Source organism: Botrytis cinerea, chromosome 11 (assembly GCF_000143535.2).
Source record: "Botrytis cinerea B05.10 chromosome 11, complete sequence".
Lineage (NCBI taxonomy): Eukaryota > Fungi > Ascomycota > Leotiomycetes > Helotiales > Sclerotiniaceae > Botrytis > Botrytis cinerea.
The window spans coordinates 2,068,010-2,084,481 of record NC_037320.1 but is presented as its reverse complement, the minus strand read 5'-3'; the positions used below and the strand labels follow the sequence as shown (position 1 = coordinate 2,084,481).

General features: G+C 43.2%; 4 protein-coding genes across 4 annotated transcripts; 3 read left to right on the top strand and 1 right to left on the bottom strand.

The window, feature by feature from the left end:
• Positions 1–206: 206 nt before the first annotated feature.
• Positions 207–2,570, bottom strand: BCIN_11g05860 (hypothetical protein). Its single transcript, XM_024696099.1, has 2 exons — positions 1,370–2,570; positions 207–1,319 (listed from the first exon to the last, which is right to left on the bottom strand). Exon 2 carries the CDS (start codon positions 1,190–1,192, stop codon positions 575–577), a length of 618 nt encoding a protein of 205 aa, XP_024551903.1. The 5' UTR covers positions 1,193–1,319; positions 1,370–2,570; the 3' UTR covers positions 207–574.
• Positions 2,571–5,342: 2,772 nt separating this feature from the next.
• BCIN_11g05850 (hypothetical protein) lies at positions 5,343–7,405 on the top strand. The gene is made up of 2 exons (XM_024696098.1): positions 5,343–6,753; positions 7,015–7,405. The coding sequence occupies exons 1-2, from the start codon at positions 6,746–6,748 to the stop codon at positions 7,352–7,354; spliced, it is 348 nt and encodes a 115-aa protein (XP_024551902.1). The 5' UTR covers positions 5,343–6,745; the 3' UTR covers positions 7,355–7,405.
• A 4,002-nt stretch (positions 7,406–11,407) lies between these two features.
• BCIN_11g05840 (hypothetical protein) lies at positions 11,408–12,643 on the top strand. The gene has a single exon (XM_024696097.1). The coding sequence runs from the start codon at positions 11,868–11,870 to the stop codon at positions 12,138–12,140; it is 273 nt and encodes a 90-aa protein (XP_024551901.1). The 5' UTR covers positions 11,408–11,867; the 3' UTR covers positions 12,141–12,643.
• An 833-nt stretch (positions 12,644–13,476) lies between these two features.
• BCIN_11g05830 (hypothetical protein) lies at positions 13,477–16,427 on the top strand. The gene is made up of 4 exons (XM_024696096.1): positions 13,477–14,283; positions 14,349–14,401; positions 14,508–15,531; positions 15,593–16,427. Exons 1-4 carry the CDS (start codon positions 13,729–13,731, stop codon positions 16,034–16,036), a joined length of 2,076 nt encoding a protein of 691 aa, XP_024551900.1. The 5' UTR covers positions 13,477–13,728; the 3' UTR covers positions 16,037–16,427.
• Positions 16,428–16,472: the final 45 nt, after the last annotated feature.

The following is a 16,472-nucleotide window of genomic DNA, read 5'->3' as shown; positions in this document are numbered from 1 at the left end:
GGTTCTATTGGGAGGTAGCGCCTGCACAACACATATTCATCCTAGCTATTTGAAGAGCTGAAATCTACCATAAAGGTGGTCGTGTTGCGTCTTGGAAGTTGTCCAAGCACCAATGGAAAGCTATAGCTTTTGATCATGACTGGTACCATGAGGATATCAAGCATATCATTGAGATTGTTGGGTATATTAAAACTGTTGTATATGAATGACTTTAAAGTTAACTCAACTTTTCTACCTTATTGCTAACAGTCGCCCTTACCGGATCACCGAATCCATGAATACCTCACGTCACCCCTTATTCAACCCAATTCTAATATCAAACATTCATCATCCTCACTCGACAAGGATAGTGGGCACTCGGTTGTGCCGCAGCTTTTTCAATCTGGTATGCTCTCTCTCTATGAGCTTGTGGCCCTTTCTTCTTATGAGACTTATCCCATTCTTCATATGCATCCTCAAATACCAATTCTCGTACAGTACAGGCGAACAAAACCCTCAACTCTGACATGACTAGTCCCTGGGCAATGCAGTTTCTTGGGTCATATTCAAACGGTCTCCATGCACCTTTCACAAGCTATAGCTCATGACCTGGGTCTACTAGCCATCGTTCTGGAAGAAATTCTTCGGGTCTAACCCAGTACTTCGGTGCGTAGTGCATGCCTACGCGGTCGGTGAAGCAGACTGTATGGTTAGCAGGACATGCAGTGCCCTGCTCATCATAAAGATTAACACCCGTATATCCTTGTCTGGAACTTGACGCGGCGTGGAAATGCCGAAGCGTTTCCTTGATGACAGCTGTTGTGTAAGGCAAATCATTTGCGAGATGTGGTTTGGTTTTTAAAAGTTCGCTTCCATCGACCTGTCTTCCAAAGACAAGATCATGTTCTTCTATGGCTTTTCGCATCGCCTCGACATTTTTCGAGAGTAAATGGTAGATGTAGCAGATTGTACTACTGAGTGAGTCATGACCCGAGAAAACAAATAAGCGTATTTGTCTAGTCGCGAATACCTTGAAATCAGGGTCTAATTTTTCTGGCTTGACATCGACGTCGGGGGCGATTTCTGTTTGCAAGATGAAATCAATAATAGCTTTGCTACGTGAATCTTTGGAGTCGGCTTTGTATTCCCCATATCTTCTACCTAGCTCTGCACTGATATATGCGTCCATCTTTCTCCCGTTAGACCATTCCATATACCATCATACTACAATTATGCGGCTCAAGGGGTCGATAGCGGTATCTGGCTCATGCCAGCGAATTTGGCTGACCATAGAGTCTGCAAGAACATTGTACCCGCGTTGAGCATGAAAATCGGTGTTCCTAATCAGTTCAGCCTCGTTCGGTAATAGTATTAGGAGAAGGAGACGTACATGATTGTCTTGCCAATCAGATCCATAGTGAAGCAGAGTCGTGCTATCCAGATAGAACATACCACCCTTTTCGGCGTGCTCTCTATCAAAGTATTAAACAATTAGCAAATTTTAATTAGGGATGGGTTGAAAGACGAAGTGAAAAACGAAAGATTGCATCAGAGAATACGAGGCATTCAGCGAGCCAAACAAAAAAAAGTAGACATTGGACAACAATGAAGAAAGGAATCAATGATATACCTTAAAATATCCTTATAAACTTCAATCGGCTTGACTATTTCCGGGACCAGCTTCTGGAAATGTTCATTATTAAACGTGTTATTAAATACAGCGCGCCACGGTCTCCACGAGTCTTGGGGCATATCGAAAATACAGGGGCCTCCTACGATTGGCTTGAAGAAGCGCGGCATAGGGTCAGCTTTGCGCGCGGAGATTAAAGTATTTGTCTGCATTATAGAGATGGCAGTCATGCGCCAGAGATCCATATAATATACGCCTGTAGACTCAAAATGGTCGCGGTAGATCTCGCCGAACATGCGTTGGTAGTGAGCATCTTTTGGGAGGCACTTCGGCATCTTCCCAAGCAAGAAAAGGTATTCAAAGAAGAAGGAATGTCCAGGCGCTACGGGCTGCAAATGTTCTTCATTGGCGTTCATAGAGAAGGGTTGAAAAACTGACGCAGCATTGCGTCTGAAGCTTTACCATGAGCATCTGCGCTGCATAGATTCGTGTGAAGAAGTAGCCCAGGAGAGTTACTCCTACGACTGAGACAGCCGTAAGGATTGGCTTGGTCTGGAGTATGTCCATGATTGTGTGAATAGTTGAGTTGTTGATGATTGACAGTGTGTTCGTTTGTTGGTTGGTTGTTGTTTTGAAAGACTTGATTCTGGTCGCCGAGATATCAAATGACCGTATGTCGAACCGAGAACTCACTGCCATCTCAGCACAATGTGATACAACACACAAGTAGCGAGTCGGGTCGAGAATTTTGAAAAGGCTTTGCAGCGGCGCAGCAATGTAAGTGAGCTGCGGAGTGAGGTTGTTGGTGCCACGGATATTTTATTCTTGATATCAAGCATCGACTGCTACAAATTGTCGCGATTTGAGACTGGATCACCTACGCAGGTAGGCAAAATACAAACGTGATTTCGATTTGTATCAAACCCATTCGAACGCAAATCTCTCCAAGCATCTGTTTGTCATTGAGTGGTAAGTCTATTCAGGCACTATAAAATAAGCCCAGAGGCCCGTGCCCCTCTCGTAAATTCGCCTATCAGCATGGATCGACAGGAGTATCGTGTATTTGACCACTAGAATCTAATCAATATCATTACTGCTGTCATAAGATATATTTTTTACCAATTGAAGCTTGAATGAATCTCTATTTCGTGCCAGTGTCAATCTCAAATTTCCTGACGAAGTAGTCTAGTTCCTGTTAAACATAACCTGAGCTCATCACAATAGTGGTGTTTACTTCTATTGGCACATTCCCAAGTCACTAGGTGAGGCTCTGGTGCTAGTGCTGGCACTCTGTTAAAGGCTAAATAAGTCGTTTTTAATTAACCTTATATCCATAACCCTGGTCTATACCGTCGCTTGATTCTGTGCAGCGGCCATTTGTCAACCTGTGATTTCAGAGATTATAATATTCCATGGTCTGGATGAAGCTGTCTCCAAAGACCCTTGAACCGCCTGATAACTATTAATCCCAATCGGTTCTTTTTGGACTTTTTCTCCGCCCACCCTGATCGTCTGAGAAGACCTAAAATTTCTCCTGTTGATGAGAACGATGAAGATTATTTTAAGTCGTATGTTGAGCCTGAATAGCACTTATGCGCGCTTGTTCTTGGAAATTGTGCGACTCTCGTGCCGAAAGATGATGGGTAAGATGCTAGCGCCTCGAACCTGATAATGTGATTATCTTGTCTACAGATTCTGACTTTTGAGACTCTGGAGCAGAAATTTGATGGTACACCTACCACCTCGTTTTCTGAGGGGTTTCAACTTTGACCTCATTCTGCACAGATGATGATCAAATTTCACAATCTGGTGGTGCAACACTTCAAGCTTCGCATACCGTGTCAATATAACATTTCCTTTCCTTTACTTCAAAGGTGGTGTGTAAGATCGGAATACAAATTTTTCGTGAGATCGAGAGAGATGTGAGGATGGTGGATATAGAATGGGGGCTAAAAGTAGCCAGTGGACTACTCTGGCGGAAGAGCTGAAGGTAATTCGACTTCAAACGAGCTCCTTGTTTAATTATGTCGCTCAAGATTCCACCAGGAACTTGACAATTCTATCGCAAAGGAAGTGTAAAGCCTAGTCAAACCCTGGAGAATCCAATGTGATATTTACACAACAGCCTTTTGCATCGTTGAGCACTGTCTCTGTAGCTTCTGCTTAATTGCTCTCTTGCGCTGTAAGATATCTTACCATCAGCTATACGCCATTAACCACTGAAGTTTGTTTACAGCAAAGCTGTCTAACTAGTTTTCCGCCGCAGTGCGGCTAAACTGACATCAGTTACATCTGTGCCGATGGTTCGTTCTCTCAAAATGTTTGTTGCTGTTCTTTTTTTTTTTTTTTTTTGAAACCCATCACAGCCGATTTCAATTACACGTATCAGATAATCTATTTTTCTTCCAATCGCAAAGTCTTTCACATGAGACATAGGGGCCATCTCATTTACAGTGAATCTGATACTTGTGGCTTGTAAAAACTCAATCTGATAGCTACAAGCTCTTCAGTGGTCAATTCAACCGGTATCACTACCTCAAACTTCGCCGAGATAGAGAATCAGCAACTTCGATCTAGACTCCAGGCTAACAGAGCCATTCTAGCTGATTTCATTATTGAATCTTCCTTAAAAAGAAGAGCAAGATCACAGTATGCGTACGAGCGAAATATGGCAGCCGGAGAATATGGCTCAGAATCAAAGAAATAACATGTTCCGTTGGCGACTTCCACTAGTAATGACACAATCCAATTGATTCCTGAAACTTAGCATCTATTTTCATGTGAGCCATGCGGATTTCATTCAGTTTTGTCATTACCAGTTTCAATCAAATTACAACATCCACAACTATAAGCCCTATGATTGTGACAACTTCGCAACGCATGCATGGAAAGCTTGAAACATAAACATAGATACTTGATCTTCATACATGAGTTCTTTGGGCAATCCGCACACACAACGCTTTGATTCATGAGCCTTGTTTTGATCTACTAATAAAGTCGATTCGTGCATACACATTAATTACATTGACTACCCGTCAGAATCTAGGCGTGCTATCCCTCAATACGACCTCCTGAGCTCGAGTGTTCTCATCATGAAATTGTGATGATTCCTCACAGAGTAGGGATATCGCGGTGTAAGCCCTTTCAGCGCATAGCTCTGGGAAACATTTTATGCTCATGCGTGCTGATATTCAAATTACACTGCGCAATGAGTATCTGCAGAGTAGATTATTAGCCTTTCAGATTATCTACAGCTATCTGCTTGTATAGCAGATCATGGAAAAATCTAAACAGATTATCCTATAAGTCATTCTAGAATCTATAGTTGATTTAGATGTAGATGTAGATTTAGAATTATATTGATATTATAACTTTGACACAAGAATCATATTGTGGAACAAACAATACATTCTGTGAAAAATCTACAAAACAGATCGAACCTTGAATAACCCATCTGCAGATCACTAGTAGGCCATAGATACGAATAATCTTTGCGCAGCCCAATTCAAACTCATTCGAACATACAAGTTTTCGCTCACAGCATCTGCGCAGCTTGCAGATCATTGAAAAGCAGAGCTAATCTACTACAATTATGTATCCGGAAATTGTGGTTGATCACATCCCATCATGGACTTGCATGTAGTATGTAGCACTTACAGATGTTATGTCACTGGACTAGAAGTACCTTATCATTTGACAATGAGTCAATGACAATTAAAACGCTGCAATCTTTGAATGGGATGAATTATCGTAGAATTTGCATACTCATGAGATGTCAAAAAATAGAAGATCCTTGAAAATATCGAGGGAGGGCTAGATGAATCTTAGAATGCTAATAGCTTTGATGAGTCCATCAGGTGCAGGAAAGACCAGTCTTTGAAACGTTTTAGCAAATCGAACAACAACTGGAGTGATTCGAGGAGGAAAATATGTCGATGCCAAGTATCATGATGACGGTTTAGCACGAAAGGTGGGTTATGCTCAGCAGCAAGATTTACATCTCTCAACGTCAACCGTTCGGGGGGCCTTGATGTTTAGCGCACGACTGCGTCAGTCAGAGGTGTGTTCGGATAAGGAGAAGACAGAATGGGTTGATGATCTGATTCATACACTCGACATGACAAGTTTTGCTGAAGCTATAATTGAGGTGCCGAGAGAGGGTTTAATAAATGTCGAGCAAAGAAAGCGCGTGACGATAGGAGTTGAGCTTGCTGCGAAACCCGAGCTTCTTCTTTTTTCTGGGTAAGTCTTCTAGGACAATCATTGGCCTATTAATTCATAGAAGACTGACGAACCTACATCTGGTCTCGATAGCAATACGGCGTGGTCAATTTGTACTCTGTTAAAAAAGTTGGCTGATAAAGACCAAGCAACTCTTTGTACCATTCACCAACCATGCAGAATACTATTTGAGATATTCGACCGACTGCTATTTCTCCACGAAGGAAAATCTGCATACTTTGGGGAACTTGGACCGAGTTCGCGAACCTTGGCTGATTACTTCCCACGTCATGGATCTCGAGAATGAATGTGGAATTGACGACAATCCGGCCGAGGGGTTACTCCAAATTTTCGGCCAGCCAGCTGGATCCTGTACTGATATTTAGAGCACCTCCGAAGAAAGAAAACCCATTGAGAAAGATCTGGTCAAAACGAAGCATGAACTTTCCTATTCGCATGATTCAATTCATGAATCTTCGTCGAACGAATTTGCGACATCCCTCCTCTACCAGATATCTCTCGTCACTAGAAGGAATTTCGAGCTTGACTGGCGAACTCCGGCCTATTCATATTCCCAGTTCTTTCTGACTCTTGGAGCAGTAAGTACCAATCCGTTGTGAGACTTCATCCACTAACACGATTCAGGGGCTCATCAATGGATTCTCACTCTACAACCCACAGGCCAGTCTTCAAGGAGTCCAGAACCAAATATTCCCCCTTCTCACCCTTCACAAAAATCTCGTCCAGTTGACCTTGCCCCACCTCATGGATAATCGTACACTCTACGAGGCACGCGAACGCTCATCACAAACTTATTCCTAGATTCTTTTCTTTCTGTCAAATATCATAGCCGAGCTCCCGGGCATAGTTTTCCTTGCCGTTATGCAGTCTGTGACTTGATACTATGCAATTGGGATGTACAGGTATGCTCTTGCGACTAGATCTCCGAGCTCGAGGGGAATATTCATGTATCTGATCAACGTGTCATCCTTCCTCTTCTCATCAACCTTTTCGCAAATGCTAGAGACGGTAATGCCAGATCCTGAGCGCTACCGGTGTTAACATCTCTGCCCTTCTCTACACCTTGTCTTTGACCTCTTGCTGGTAAATCTAGCATAGCCCTCTAAATTCCCAACCCCATAAATCCAAGCGCCAGCGCTGACGAAAGAACCCCCCAAAAACAGAATCTTAGTACCAATCACCTCCCTTTCCAAATTCTGGACATTAATGTACCGAAGCACGCCCGTTACCTACCTCGCCTCCTCCTTGCTTCTCACTGGTATCTCCGGTGCCAACGTGACATGTGTACCCAGCGAGCTTCTCCACGCTATCCCTCCCTCCCCCCTCACCTGCGCCCAGTATCTCTCATCCTATCTGCAGACCTCAGACGCGCATCTCCCCACCCCCGAAAATTTTGACAGCGTGCAGCATCTGTCCGGTGAGCAATACCCGTACGTTGATAACCAGCGTGGGCGTGTTTTACGAGCATCGCTGGAGGAATTTTGCCATTTCGCTAGTGTATAGCGCGGGTAATGTTGGGGGGGGGGCGCGTTGGGACTTGATTGAATTCTTACAGTGCCGAGGAAATCGAGAATGAAAAGGAAGAAGATATAGAGATTGCGAAAATGAGGCGCAGATCGATCACTAGAGGATTGTAGATTTGGGGCAGACGTCTACACGTGATTTTTGTCGTTGGAATCGATAAGAGGAAAGGAAAGGAAAGGAAAGAAAATGAAATAAGATTCATAACTTGATTTTTTACAATACTATGTATTTTACTACCTACCTACTTGCTACCCACTACCTATTATCTACGTATATACCAAGCACACACACACATATATACACACATATATACATACATACGTACAAGTATCACATAAACAAAAGCAAAAGCATAAACCAGATTGTTTCCAAGTAAACTCAACTTACCCATCTAATCTAATCTCTCGCCCATGCATCAAAGCGAGCAAAGTAAGAAGGAAGAGATGAAGGGGGTGTGTGCGTGCGTGCGCTTTGCTTTAAGTTTTGTTTCGAGGGGGGAAACGAGGGGTACTTTATTTATCGCATGAATTTCTTCCCTCGTATGGGTGGAACTTAAAATTTAATTGGATGAGGTGTGAAGTATATATATATATATATGTGTGTGTGTGTGTGTGTATATGTATATATGGAAAGTTAGATAGAGTCTAGAATCTAGAGTCTAGGTGAGGATACTTTAATTTATCTTGCTTGCTTGGTAGGACGGGAGGTCGAGAGAGGAGGTCGTGGATGGATGGATGGATGGATGGGTTGTGGGTTTTGGGTTTTGAGATGATGCTGGGTAGATTAATAAGGAGGACAATGATGATTTTGTTACAGTACAGTAGGACCTGGGTAAGGAAGGCAAGGAAGGTATGGAGAATAGGCAAGCGATACTTTTCTTCGAGGGATGAATAGAGGGAGGGATAGATAGAGAGATAGATAGATAGATAGATAGATGGTGGTCGGAGAAGGAGTGAGGGGTGAGAGTCAGAGCACGGATAAGGAGACGTGTAAGGAAGAACAGGAGGATCCTCGTTTGTGATCGATCATGTGTGATGTGATGTGTGATATCAATCTGATACTGATATGATGACATGATATACGGAAATTGTGATGGGAGGAGAGAAGGGGATTCAAGATAAGATATGATGTGATGTGATGTTGATGTGATTGTATGGGGATGGTTTGATGTACCGGTATGTGCTGATCTTTATTTAACGGGTGCTGGGTTGTGTTAGGTTAGTGAGTGAGCGAGTGAGTGCGTGAGTGAGGCGTTGGAAGAAAGGAGTTCGGGAGTTTGAGAGAGGAGTTTGGGGATAATTGAATTGGGCTGGATTGGATCGAATCAATGCGAGGGTGAGGATATGGAGGAAAATATCAAGTTCAAATCAAAGGCAAACAGAACAACGGGAACACCGAGTTGATAAATTTTTTCCTTACTGTACGGAGTATTTGTGTATCGATGGATCCATTTGCACACTCCATGTGTATTCATTCACACATCCACATCCACATCCACATCCACATCCACATCCATCCCATCCTACTCGGTTACCCCTTAAGAGTATACCGAACCCAGCCTCCGTTTCACTGATGAAACTGGTGATGGTGAACCTCGTGATGTATATAACCTGGTAATATCAACCTCCCTATACTCGCAAGTGGGAACGTGAATGGGTGATTGAATGAAGTGTTTCCGCATGCATGCATGTGTGTGTGTATGGATGGATGGATGGTACTCTAGATTTTGGGGAGAATTCTAGGCCACACATTCGTATATCTATGTATGCATTCATTCATTTATTCATCCATCCATCCATCCATCCACAGTAGATAGATACTCCATAGATACCCCATGCAGCGTGCGCAAACCGAAAACAGAGAGCAGAGAACGCAAAATGGAAAATGGAGAATTCCATGCATGTATGTAGGTGTGTGTTGTTAGCAGATTGATTGGGCCAGGACCGAACATGGAAGGTCTAGAATGGTGACTGGTGCGTACGGGCTCGGGTTGGACTCGTCATGAGAAAGCACAACGGGGGACTTGCAGACTGGAGGAGAAGAGAAATATATGGGTCCCCCAGAGAGGCTTCTAGATCTTTGGCGTCGTTTCTATGCAGCGAGGCGGAATGTACGAAGTGTGTAGTGCAGATGCCGTTTGACGTGTTACGTGGAGTAGAGAGGGGAACGGCTTGGTACCGGTAGGTTAGGTTTCTTGTTCTTTCTTTTGGGGAATGTGATGGTGTCGGTGGTGGTGTTGTTGGTGTTGTTGGTGATGAGTTGAATAGATGTTGAATGGATGCTGATTACCATGGATTTTATTCAATCTTTCAACTATGGGAAGATACAATTTTATGTAACTTGATACAATTTTCACAAAAGTACCCGTACAATCAGCATCTAACAACACCATCTCTTCATAATAATTTCTTCTTCTTTCACAACCCACTAACAACCTTACCAGTTACACTTTCCACAAGTTATTTTTATCATGATCCAGTTCAGTTCAGTTCAGGTCGGCTGTCAGTCAAAGTTTGGAGTGAAGTTTGAGAAGATTCCAGATATTCCAGATCAAGCTTAATGAGCCGGTGGCGAAGGGGGGGAGGGGGGTTTCGTAAGAACTGGTGTCATCAAAGCGTAATCACTCCTTGGAGCTTGAGCTTGTGTGATTGTCATTTTCATCACTCTTTGCATCATGCCATCTTCAATGCTTCATCTCTTACTAGGTACTTGGTCGTTGGCGCAGGGGGATGGGTTCATTTTTCGGCAGTCCCGAGGTCACCGTCGGTACCTTTGCTTCATGCGATGTGCCTACATTGAACATTGGATTGGTAATTGGATGGAAAGATTCGAGGGAGCATTTGTCCAATTGTCGGGATTGATTCTTTCTGCAGGTACATTTTTATACAGAGTACCTACATTTCGGAAATATAATTGTGCAGTACATTGCAAGCAAGCAAGCAAGCAGACGATAGACATCTCAACAGACAGATCGACCAGCAGACAATAGACAGGTACAATATCCTGTGTGTCCTGTGTGCCCTGTATGCGGTCTGCAAAGTTTGGCCTTCTTAACCTTTAAAGTTTGACCTTCTCCAGACCTCCAAACAATTTCTGTAACATGATTTTCGGATGTGTTTCTTGGGGAAACAGGTATTGAGTACACGTTGTGTGGATGTATGGATGTGTGGATGTATGGATGTATGGATGTACAATGTACAATGTACGTACAAAGTACAAAGTACGAAGCATGCACATCTCACAACTTATCTAATCTATATCCAATATATTGACATCGTCGTATCGTTAATGTTACACTTTTATTGATTATTGGCTATTGGCTATTGGCTATCGATTATTGCATTCTTTTATTCATACTTTCATACTTTCATGCTTTCATACCATCCATCATTCGGTCACCCTTCGTAGATCGATGGGCGTTCACATTGCGTACGGAGGACACTCACATCACATCCATATCAAATAATGTTGGAACAAATGTACGATGGATGCATTAACACCAAGAAACCCCTTGCACTTGCACAAGACAAATGGATCCCCCTTGTTCTGCGGATTCCATCCATATCCCCTTGCAATCCAAAGTGCGTGGATCGTTTTCATTATTCACACTTGCCCCTCTCCCTCTCCCTCTCCCTCTCCCTCTTCCTCTTCCAGATATTCCATACTCCGTTCGTACTTTGATAGTCTGCATCTGAGTCCGTCCGTATACGTATCGGCCATTCACGCATTTCATGATTCTATTTCGAGAGATTGCCATACAGAACACAAACACGTCCCAAGTCGAAAAGGCCAAAGTAACGTGCCCAGCTGTTCAAACTTCCTTGCTCCGTGCCGAGTGGAGACGCATACACGGTGGAGAAGAGAAGAAAAGATACTTTGTCGACCGATCTAACATCATCCCTGGAATTCTCAATCAATATCAGGATTTCCCTTTAAAGTGGGTTCGTATCGCATTACATTGCATAACATAACGGAGCTCCATGCGTGTATCAGAAATACTACCTAGGTCAGTCACATAGCATATTGGAATTGGATAATTCCCTTGGAGTTGAGACTATTAGTAGCATCTCGCCATTTAAGAACTGGAGCACCTGCTGTTCCACGTCGTCGTGTCCTTTTTTTATTTTTCCATCTCTGCATCAGTCTTGAAGTTTTAGTGAAAGGTCGAGATCTGTCTTGGAAAAAAGAGTTTATCCACTTGAGAAAGATATTCGTCACTCGTTGTTATATCTAAAAGGCTGTGCCCGGGATATATTTATCTATCTATCGACCAGTCTTTTACCATCGAGATATTTATATCTATCAACTACCAACTACTACTTTCGTTATTAAAGATTCTTCGAAAGTAATATCATATCTATCCTAATAACTTCTTCATCTTCTCAATACACAAGTCACATACTCGACTCAATACAACACACACATCACATCACATCACACCACACCACACCACTCAATACCAATCACCAACCACCAACCACCAACTTCAATCATGCGTTCTTTCTCCATCTCCAGCATTCGCGGATCCTTCCGTCGTTCCTCATCTCCTTCCTCCATCAACTCCAACACATCCACAAGCCGAGACTCATACACCTCGCAATCCTCCACCAGTCCCGTCGACACCATCAATTCCATCATGCACCGACAGCCCTCGATGCAAGATCTAGAAGAGGAGAAGAGAAGTTTCGGAAGCGGCTTGGAGATTATGGAACCCAGACCGATTGTTTACTGGGGAGGCATGGAGGAGAGATTGGGGAGATTTTAGAGAGAAAGTCGTGGACGCAGTGCTCAGATGATGGATGTGGATATGAATGAAAAGGAAAACAAAACAAAGCAAAGCAGAATGGGATGGGTGCAATGGGATTGTGGGAGAGGTCTTCAATTTCATTCCTCAATGGCGTTTATGAATGATTATGGACGGACGGATGGATGGAGAAATGGTTTTTGGAGAACCTGTTATTCTTCTTGAAAATATGGATTTTGGGGCGTTGGTTTCCATGACGGATGGATGGATGGATTTGCTTCTCACGATTGACAATTCTTTCCATTTCAACACACACAAAATTGGTGGTTCGAGTTCGATCAGGTCGTCGATGATTTTTATCTTTTTTTGGCTTCCTTGGATGGAAATATTTATATTGTAATAGTCTTATCTTTTCTTCCTTTTACGAAAATTGATGGATGGATGGATGGATGGATACAATTGAATAGAGCACAGTGCAATCGATATAAGAAAAAAAATCACAAAATACAATACAATTATTCCCAAATTCTTCTTCTGACGTCTATCTACATGTATTATACTATGTTTGCCATCGTGATTTATTTAGTATAGTAGATGTACAATTCTTCAATCCATTTCGTTGCCCCTCTGATGACTTGATGTAGAATGCTGATATCTATCTAGCCTTTTGTGCATTATCAATCATCAATCATCAATTAAACCACACATCTACATTGAAATCTAAATCTAAATTCAGCAGTACTCATTATCCCATATCCCATATTCCATATTCGAAACATCAACCAATATCTATCTCAACATAGCAAACTCGACATTCTCTCTTCTCTCTTCTCCACATGTATATACATGTATTCGATAAGATATCAAGTTTCAATTATCGAGATTTACGAAACCTATTTACTTATACCACCCGAGCTACTAACCTAGGTAGAAGGTTGTAGAAGAAGGACAATTCATCCACCACCGACGAGATCTATATGGTCTCTGATATATTGGGTGGATATGTGTGTGTGGATTGAGAAAGCCTTGGAAGTTGGAGATTGAGGATTGGGAATTGAAAAAAGATTTATTAAGGGTATTGTATGGATGGATGGATGGAGTAGGGGTTGTTTGAGTTGTTCACTCTTCCTCACACACTCACTCACTCGTTCATTCACTTACTTGTTACTTACTTCCTAGTTTTATCGGAGATTATATACGGTGGATAGGTAGGTAGGTAGCTAGGTAGGTAGTAAGTAGGTACCTTGTGAGTGGAGTATAAGAGGGGAAATATAATTTAACGCACGTGAATGGAAGGATTCTCTTTCTTTCTTTCTACGTCCGTCCCGAAGTTCAGTGTTCAGCGTTCGGTTCCTCGGATTCCTCGGAAGGAGGCTCATCAGTATTGGAATTTGGAGAAGTGGAAGTGGGAGGAAGACAAGGGTTGGTTGCACAGAGTGGTATCTGCTCGGGACTTTTTACCTTGTCTTACCTTGTCTGTGGCTACCTATCTAAGGCTTCATTTTATTTTATTTTTATTTTTACTTTTGCTTTTGCTTTTGCTTTTGCTTTTCCTTCTGGAGACTTCGTACTCGGAGACGAGATTCTTAAAATAGTAGCAGAGAGGGGCATGTACGATTGGATTCGGATGGGAGGGAACAGAAGTCGGCGTCCGGATGCTGGGATTGTGCGAGAGATGGATGGAGGGATAGATGGGGAACGACACGGAGGAGAAGGAGGAAAGGGAAATGATATGGATGTGGATATGGATATGGATATGGAGAGCTTATGGACCGAGTGTGAAGACGGAGGGTCCGAAAGAGAAGCTTTGGTATTGGAATTGGATGATGAGGCTGAGTCATTGGGGAGAGAGCATTGTTCAACCCACGCCGATGCGATTGATGGAAATAGAACTGGAGGGGTTCAGATGACTTCGCGTTCGCAGATTGTGAATTTGGATTCGCATCTAGATCCTGATTCGGATTCAGTCTCAGATGATGGGGATGGGGATGGGGATGGGGACGAAGAGAATGAAGAAGACGCTTTGATATCGAATGGGGCTGAGCAGGAAATGATGAATATGGAAATGGAAATGGAAATCAACTTGGATAAAGCACAAGCTTGGACTCTTTATCTGAGTCATTTTTTATCCACGTGGAATGGAAGGAGTTATGAATTCGCAGCTGTGAGTTATGTTATGCGATCAGAGTCTGGGTGGATTTATGGATGATACTGACGACTTTCTGATAGATCATCTTCACGGCAAATGCATGGCCTGATACGTTGGTCGCTGCTTCTATCCGGTATGTCATCCTCCTCCTCGGACGATTGGGATGTGGATCCAGGAGATGAAATTATACACATCACGTGATGCGCATATACTGATTACAATGGTGTGGATTTCGATAGTGGTATTGTGAGGACTTTAGCATCCATTTGTTTCTCCTCGAGTGTGGGGAGATGGGTTGACAACAGTCCAGATCGATTAAGGATCCTTTTGACAACGATTACGGTCAATAGAATCGCGGTGATTTGCGCTTCTATATTATGGTTTTTCGTGGTGGAATCGGAGAGCAACCCCGAAAATGGTGTATCTTTACTCCAGTCTGTCGAAGATGATGTCAAATTCAGAGATGCCATGAAAATTGCCATGTTCTTACCAATTCTTGGATTTGGCATTCTGGAGGGATTAAGCGCTAATGGGAATATGCTGTCAATGGAAAGAGATTGGGTGGTTGCTGCTGCGGCACCGGAGGGGAATGAATATGATCTCACGCATTTGAATTCTTCAATGAGAAGGATCGATTTGAGTTGTAAACTTCTCGCGCCGATATTGATCTCATTCTTGATCTCGAGATGGGGCATAAATATCGGGGTGATAGTCGTAGGTGGTATGAGTGCTGCGAGTTGGGGGTTGGAAATGTGGTCTGCGAGGAGAGTATGGAGTTCGAACCCTCGATTACAAAAACGGAAGAAGATAAGAAATGATGAAGGGGTCTCGAATGTCGAGGTGCAAAGTTTGAGAGAGAAAATCATGCGGGGACTTCGTTTGCACAGGGAAGACTTTCGCAATTACTTTTCGTCTAAAGTTTGGATTCCTTCGATGTCGCTCTCTTTACTTCATCTTTCGGCACTTTCTTATGGTGCCACATTTGTAACCTTCTTGCTGAATGCAGGGTTTTCGCTGGATCTGATTACGCTCGCTCGAGCAGCTGGTAGTGTGGTGGAAATTAGTAGCACGGTCGTAACACCCTTTGGGGTTCGACATCTTTCAAAAGCTCATGGTCATGGTCCATATGATCGTTTACACATATCCAATGATCCACGTGAAGTTCCATTACAGGGAGAAGGCGAAATTGATGAATCGGGAAGAATCACTACTGGGTTGGAACGATTAGGTCTTTGGGGCCTTTCATGGCAATTTATAAATCTAGTATGTATCTTCTCATGAGTCATAAGTATCTATGTACATTCATATACTAACCAAATACCAGATCCCCGTAACACTCATCCTCTGGGTTCTCTCCACTTCCACTCCTATTCCTAGCACTCCCCTCTTCCCCCGCATCGTTTCCCCACTCACCCCCAGTTCTCCTTTCCTTCCCCTCCTCCTCTTCACCTCCCTCTCCCTCTCCCGTCTCGGTCTCTGGATCTTTGATCTCACCACCCAGCAACTAAGCCAAACCCTCATCGCGCCAACTCATCGCTCCTCCTTCGCCGGGTGCGAATACTCCCTCGTCGCGCTATTCGAATTGGGAAATTATGTAATGGCGATTCTTTGGTCGAGACAGGATCAATTTAGGTGGGTGGCAGTGGTGAGTTTGATGGCGGTGGGGGTGAGTTCAGTGGTTTATGCGGGGTGGGTGAGGAGTGTTAGGGGTCATTTGGTACATTGGGAGAGAGTGGGAAGGTGTGGTGGAAAGTGTGGCGGGGGATAGATTTAGAGGAGGAGAGAGGTTTTATGAGGCAGTGAGCGAAATCTATTCATTGCCTGATCCTGACATGATGATTTGCTAAATACTAAAAAGTAGATTTATGTTTATATCTCCACAGACATATAGGTACACAATCTCCAATCTACAATTCAATCATCAAAATACCTAGCGAATGAGCGCTAATTCTTGCCTTCTCGTTTCCAACCGCACTGTACTCATGAATCTTACTTTTCGAAAAGTGTCCGATATGATACTCTCGCACAACCAACAACCCAACAGCCCAAAATTCACAAAACTTGATTCCCCAATCCATCTCATCTCATCTCATCTCACGGCTTGGAATCGCGTCAACTCAAGCTCTCCAAGAAATTTACCCAGGTACTCGAGAGAGCCACAGGAATGAATGAGTCGATAAATAAACATATGGATACCCGTATCC